This window comes from Monopterus albus, unplaced genomic scaffold (assembly GCF_001952655.1).
Source record: "Monopterus albus unplaced genomic scaffold, M_albus_1.0 scaffold65.1, whole genome shotgun sequence".
NCBI lineage: Eukaryota > Metazoa > Chordata > Actinopteri > Synbranchiformes > Synbranchidae > Monopterus > Monopterus albus.
The window spans coordinates 4,196,310-4,202,719 of NW_018127945.1; the positions used below are offsets into that span (position 1 = coordinate 4,196,310).

Genomic DNA, 6,410 nt, shown 5'->3' on the forward strand with positions numbered 1-6,410 from the left:
AAAAAAAAAACCCGGTGTTGTCTCCCCCCCAGGGTCAGTCTCCCTCTATTCGTCAGCTAATTATGCATTCAATGGCTGAGTGGTACATGAGAGGGGAGCAGTATGACCAGGCCAAGCTGTCTCGCATCCTGGATGTGGCCCAGGACTTGAAGGTTTGTTTGGAATAACAAAAATAGTCATTGACATAGAGATTAGTTTAGCAGATAATTTCTTTTTATTATAGTAATTCGTAAGATCAGATTTTGAATTTGTTTTAGCTTAAAGGTATAATTTTCATCACACTTTTCTCCCCAGTCATTGTCGATGCTGCTGAATGGTACTCCATTTGCCTTTGTTATTGACCTTGCTGCACTTGCCTCTCGACGTGAATACCTCAAACTTGATAAATGGCTGACTGACAAAATCAGAGAGCATGGGGTAAGTCTTCAAACTGAAAAATGCGCTTACACTCAAACGATGAATGAGGATAGTTGGTTCCTTGTGTATTTCCTTTTATTTTAGGTATATTACCATAAGAATATTGTATTTGTCATTTTGGATTGTCTTTGTGTCAGGAACCTTTTATCCAGGCATGTGTCACATTTCTGAAGAGGCGCTGCCCATCCATAATGGGGGGTTTGGCCCCAGACAAGGACCAGCCAAAAAGTGCCCAGCTGCCCCCAGAGACCTTGGCTACTATGCTGGCTTGCCTGCAGTCCTGTGCTGGGTGAGATAAGCTAGGTCAATCTTGCTGTAGCATTAGTTTGCCTGGTACTATTAAATTACTTTTATGGACCGTTTTGAATGGGTGACAGTCAAAAGTGAAGCACAACACTGGTTGAATGTTAATGTGCTAAGTAGGTAGTTTATAACTAGATAGACACTTAGAAACGCTTAGAAAGCGGTCACTCACCGCTTTCCTACAGTACTATGTTTTTGATAGTAATCTTTTATTTTTGACTAGGAGTGTATCCCAGGAGCTGTCAGAGACTATCTTGACCATGGTTGCAAACTGTAGCAATGTAATGAATAAAGCCCGGCAGCCACCACCAGGAGTGATGCCGAAGGGACGTGCCCCTAGTACCAGCAGCCTGGATGCCATTTCACCTGTACAGGTAGCTTCACCTGAAAACCACATTGTGGATCTGCAAGCAAACCTTTGCTTAAATTGCAGCAGAACATTGTAATAGTTGGGATAACGTATACTTTGTAATGTATCTTCTGTGATATATTGCTTGGACATGCCTCATTTTGAAGTACTGACTCCCATATTCCTGTCTTGCTTTTTTTCTGTCTCTGCCTAACTTGTTCTCTAGATGGACCCTCTCTCTGCCATGGGTTCCTTGAACCTGGGGAGCACAGCCACCTCCCACACTCAGAGCATGCAGGGTTTCCCAACCTCACTGAGTTCAGCTTTTAGTAATCCCCAGTCCCCAGCAAAGGCATTCCCACCTCTCTCCAATCCTAACCCCAGCACACCATTTGGGGGCATTGGCAGTCTGTCCTCACAGCTCCCGGGTATGGACTCTGGTACTATGCTATTTTATTGTTTTCCTTAACCAGGCATATACAGGATGTCCATACTAAATCGGCAAAGCATACTGCACCGTCATAGCTGTCTGACTCTTCATTTCAGTGAAAGATTATTGCTAAATGTTGTCAATATTGAATATACAGTAAGCTTAAACTATGCCAGATCTTGGATTAGATCCTTAACTATGTTAATTTGATTTACACAGAAGCCACTGGGAAATGGTTTGTAATGGGTAACCAGCTTAGCAGAACATCTGGTTGGTTCTACAGTACTTGGTGCAAAATAAACTGAACAGTAGTTCAGAAGTGAAAGTAGGTATGGCCTGCAATAACTAAAGTGTTATCTGCAGGTCCTCTGGGCTCAGGCATCGGCTCTGGTATTGGTTCTAGTCTGGGGATGCCAACAGTAAGCACTGATCCTTTTGGCACCAGGAAGATGAGCACACCAGGCCTGAATGCGCCGCCTACCTTTCAGCAGAGTAAGATGAAGGCCTGTAAGTGGTGGTGGTAGTGGTGTGACTGAGAGCCCCGCCCTGCGCTGCTCAGCACTGTATTTCCTCTATAGTGATGATGATCTTCATCTTTGGTTTGTAGATTTATTTCTAATGCACACTAGTGCGACACTAATATGGTCTTTACAGAGCTTTAAAAAACTGGTGCAATTTTAACCTTGGAAAAATATGACTTGATTTCATGTCCTGCAACTTAGAAAAAATTATCAGAGGAAATACAGATCAGTCTTCCATTCCTTGCCTGCTTATGCTGACGGCCCCACTTTTTCATGTTTGCTTTTTAAGCATCAACCTATCAGTTAAAATGCTTTATGCATGATGTATATCAGTTTAAGATTTTCATCAGTGTGTGAATAACTTATTACAACATTGAAGTACATTACACTATTGGTTAAAGATGGTTTAAAAACATTTTTCCTGCAACCCTTTCAGCTGACCTTTCTCAGGTGTGGCCTGAAGCAAACCAGCACTTCAGTAAGGAGATAGATGATGAAGCAAACAGTTACTTCCAGCGCATCTACAACCACCCACCTCACCCAACTATGTCTGTGGATGAAGTATGTAACAATACTTTTGGGAGGGGCTAACCTAAATCAAGCTTGCTCTTGCATTCAGAGAATTAGTGGCCATTGATATGGCTCTTATTCAGATTCACCCTCATTATACATCAACATACATTGTCACCCTCCAGGTACTAGAGATGCTGCAGAGATTCAAGGATTCAAACATCAAGCGTGAGCGAGAGGTGTTCAATTGTATGCTTCGGAACTTGTTTGAGGAGTACCGATTCTTTCCCCAGTACCCAGACAAGGAGCTGCACATCACTGCCTGTCTTTTTGGAGGCATTATCGAGAAGGGGCTTGTCACCTACATGGCCCTAGGCTTGGCCCTCCGATATGTTCTTGAAGCCTTAAGAAAACCCTTTGGATCCAAAATGTATTACTTTGGAATTGCTGCCCTAGATAGGTTCAAAAACAGGTAGATATTTTTCATTTTTAAATTCAATATTTAAATAACTAATCTTGTCTAAGATATCATCTTTATTTTTAGACTAAAGGACTATCCTCAATATTGTCAACACCTGGCTTCAATTGGCCACTTCTTGCAATTCCCCCACCATTTACAAGAGGTAATCAGGTTTCCTTAATCTATTTTTGTACATCTTAACATGTTATTTTGTCCCAGCCTTGACTATGGAAAAGGCATTGCCTATATAGGTAGATTAAATCTCTCACTCTGCTTCTTTCAATATCCTGTGTGTACAGTATATAGAGTATGGCCAACAGTCACGGGACCCTCCTGTGAAGATGCAAGGCTCCATCACCACGCCTGGCAGTCTAGCACTAGCACAAGTTCAAGCCCAGGCACAGTCGCAGCAACCAGGTGGCCCCAAAGCCCCACAACCAGGTCAGCCCAGCACTCTTGTCACCACCACAACTACAACAACTACAGCAGCCAAGACTACCACTATAACAAGACCGACACCCAGCAGCTTCAAGAAGGATGTGCCTGTGAGTTTGGCTTTGTTGTCTAAACAAATTAATGCTTCAATTTCTTCTTTATGCTTGTAAAAATGATTTGTAGTATTTAAAAACCAGTTTTAGATGTTAATGTCCTTGTTCGTACATGTAGCCCTCCATAAACACTACCAACATTGACACCCTGCTGGTGGCCACGGATCAAACGGAAAGGATTGTAGAGCCTCCGGACAATGTACAGGAGAAGATTGCTTTTATCTTCAACAACCTGTCACAGTCCAACATGACACAGAAGGTAAAGTAAAACAAAGCATTACTGTATATAAAGAAGCTCTAAAATGTTTCATAACTATACTTGTTTTTTCAGGTAGAGGAGTTGAAAGAGACTGTGAAGGAGGAGTTCATGCCCTGGGTGTCTCAGTACCTGGTGATGAAGCGTGTCAGCATTGAGCCGAACTTCCACAGTCTCTATTCCAATTTTTTGGACACTCTCAAGAACCCAGAGTTTGTTAAGATGGTTCTCAGTGAAACTTATAGGAACATCAAGGTACAATGTTGAGGAGTAAGGTGTTAATTAGTATAAATGGCTTATTTATTTTGCATTATCATGTCAGTCACACATGGAAAACCTGCATGTCAACACTTCAGATATCACATTACCATGCTGGATAAATGGGTTTCCTACTCATCACTACTGAATAACTGTCACCATTTGTAAAATACTAACCAATGCCTCAATTTCTTATAGGTTCTGTTGACCTCTGACAAGGCAGCTGCCAATTTCTCTGATCGCTCTCTGCTGAAGAACCTGGGCCACTGGCTGGGCATGATTACACTGGCTAAAAACAAGCCTATCCTCTATACTGTAAGAATTGTTTTTGTTTCCATAATAGAATTATGTGCTCACATCCTGTTCACTTTCAAGCTGGTTAATGGGGTTTTTTCCCGCAGGATCTGGAAGTGAAGTCTCTGCTCTTGGAGGCCTACGTGAAAGGCCAGCAGGAGCTGCTTTATGTGGTTCCCTTTGTGGCCAAAGTTTTGGAATCCAGTCTACGGAGCATGGTGAATATCATAGGTGTAGATTTAAAGATGTCTCCATACTATGGACATCACCTCATACCACCGTGCAATAAAAAAAAATGCAGTTATTTACTGCAGACAAATATAAAGAGAGACTTTTTTTTTTTTTTCCAAATAGTGAATATAATTGGCCAGGACTTGTTGATTTCATTGGATGATGATCTTTGAATTCTTCATATTGATTTTTAGTCTCGCTCACTCTTTGATGCTGTAGGTTTTCAGACCCCAGAACCCCTGGACCATGGCCATCATGAATGTTCTCGCTGAACTGCATCAGGAACATGACCTCAAGGTAACTGGTTTGTCTTTCTTGTACTTGCTTACACTTTGCTTCAACAGCTGCCTGAGTTTAAGTGCATCAGCCTACTGCCCATTAATAGGTTGAAACCTGTATGTTGATGCAATAATATGAACTGTACATTTAGAAATAACTAAATTAATCTGTAATGATACTACACAGTGAGCAAAAATGTAACAATAGATAAGTTTTTACTTGTTGCTCACATTATTTTCTTCTTTACTGCAGCTGAACTTAAAGTTTGAGATTGAAGTTCTGTGTAAGAACTTGTCTCTGGACATTAATGAGCTCAAGCCAGGAAACCTGCTGAAGGACAAGGAGAAGTTAAAGAACTTAGAGGAGCAGCTGTCTGCACCAAAGAAAGAGACAAAGCCTCCAGAGGAAATGCTGCCAGCCTCTACCACAGGTGAGTCATTTTGATTTTGTCCACTTAAACTACAGACAAATACCAAAGACTTTAGTATTTGAGCTAGGTGCCTTTAAATTAGGAGCAAAAGTGACCAACAAATCCTGACTTTAATTATCATCCTTGCCTGTTTATCTCTCAGGGTTGTACTAGGTCATATTCTGCTGTCAGTCAACAGTTTGGGAGTTTTCAGTCATGACATGAGAGCCCAATAATGACTTGCCCCCCAAGTAAGGGGGAAAAGCTAATCATGGGCCCTTAAATTTGGTCAAGTCGTTCCCCTTGAAATCAGTCAATGTTATCTGGATAATGTGCCCTTTCTTGCAATATTGGTTCTAATTATAATCAAATAAGTGTTTTGTGACCAACAGGAGACTTTGTTCCATTTGCAGCTCCTCCCTCCACCCCAGCTCCCACCACCACCACCACCACCACTACCACCTGTACAACCACTGGGCCCCCAACCCCACAGTTCAGTTATCATGACATCAATGTGTATGCCTTGGCAGGCCTGGCCCCACACATCAATATAAATATCAGTGTGAGTATCATGTCCCCGAAAATCACTGCCAGATGTTAATGAAATTGATGCATATAGTACACCTTCTCTTGCATTTTGCCCATCTTCTGTTGAAATATTTCATTTTCTTGACATATCTCATGTTACTTTCCCCTTCAGATTCCTCTGCTACAGGCTCATCCCCAATTGAAGCAGTGTGTACGGCAGTCGGTGGAGCGGGCTGTCCAGGAGCTGGTGCACCCTGTAGTTGATCGCTCTATCAAAATTGCCATGACAACCTGTGAGCAGATTATCAGGAAGGACTTTGCCCTGGATTCTGAGGAGTCACGTATGCGTGTGGCTGCCCACCATATGATGAGAAACCTGACTGCTGGCATGGCCATGATCACCTGTCGTGAGCCCCTGCTCATGAGCATCGCCACCAACCTTAAGAACAGTTTTGCTGCTGCACTTAGAGTAAGCTGAATCCATGAAGAAGGGCCCATGTCCTTCATTGCTAGTTCCCTATAAGATAAAAAGCAGTAGGAATGGCTTGAAAGATCTCACATACTTTCAAAGCTTGCCTGCTTATTTTGTTATGCTCTTTTTTTTTTTTTTTTTTTTT

General features: G+C 42.1%; 1 protein-coding gene across 5 annotated transcripts in view; it reads left to right on the forward strand.

Annotated features, from left to right (window-relative positions):
- Positions 1 to 6,410, forward strand: part of cnot1 (CCR4-NOT transcription complex, subunit 1) — a 24,636-nt gene that overhangs the window by 9,528 nt on the left and 8,698 nt on the right. Inside the window, exons 14-31 of one of the 5 annotated variants that reach the window (XM_020604306.1) lie at positions 33 to 152; positions 295 to 417; positions 555 to 706; positions 944 to 1,094; positions 1,296 to 1,509; positions 1,863 to 1,991; positions 2,457 to 2,581; positions 2,716 to 3,002; positions 3,075 to 3,153; positions 3,281 to 3,535; positions 3,657 to 3,797; positions 3,870 to 4,049; positions 4,251 to 4,367; positions 4,454 to 4,564; positions 4,797 to 4,874; positions 5,109 to 5,286; positions 5,658 to 5,827; positions 5,966 to 6,262. In XM_020604306.1, the coding sequence (XP_020459962.1) occupies positions 33 to 152; positions 295 to 417; positions 555 to 706; positions 944 to 1,094; positions 1,296 to 1,509; positions 1,863 to 1,991; positions 2,457 to 2,581; positions 2,716 to 3,002; positions 3,075 to 3,153; positions 3,281 to 3,535; positions 3,657 to 3,797; positions 3,870 to 4,049; positions 4,251 to 4,367; positions 4,454 to 4,564; positions 4,797 to 4,874; positions 5,109 to 5,286; positions 5,658 to 5,827; positions 5,966 to 6,262 (2,907 nt within the window). The remainder of the gene's footprint in view (positions 1 to 32; positions 153 to 294; positions 418 to 554; positions 707 to 943; positions 1,095 to 1,295; positions 1,510 to 1,862; positions 1,992 to 2,456; positions 2,582 to 2,715; positions 3,003 to 3,074; positions 3,154 to 3,280; positions 3,536 to 3,656; positions 3,798 to 3,869; positions 4,050 to 4,250; positions 4,368 to 4,453; positions 4,565 to 4,796; positions 4,875 to 5,108; positions 5,287 to 5,657; positions 5,828 to 5,965; positions 6,263 to 6,410) is intronic. The other 4 variants (XM_020604310.1, XM_020604307.1, XM_020604308.1 and 1 more) reach the window with 4 other exon arrangements.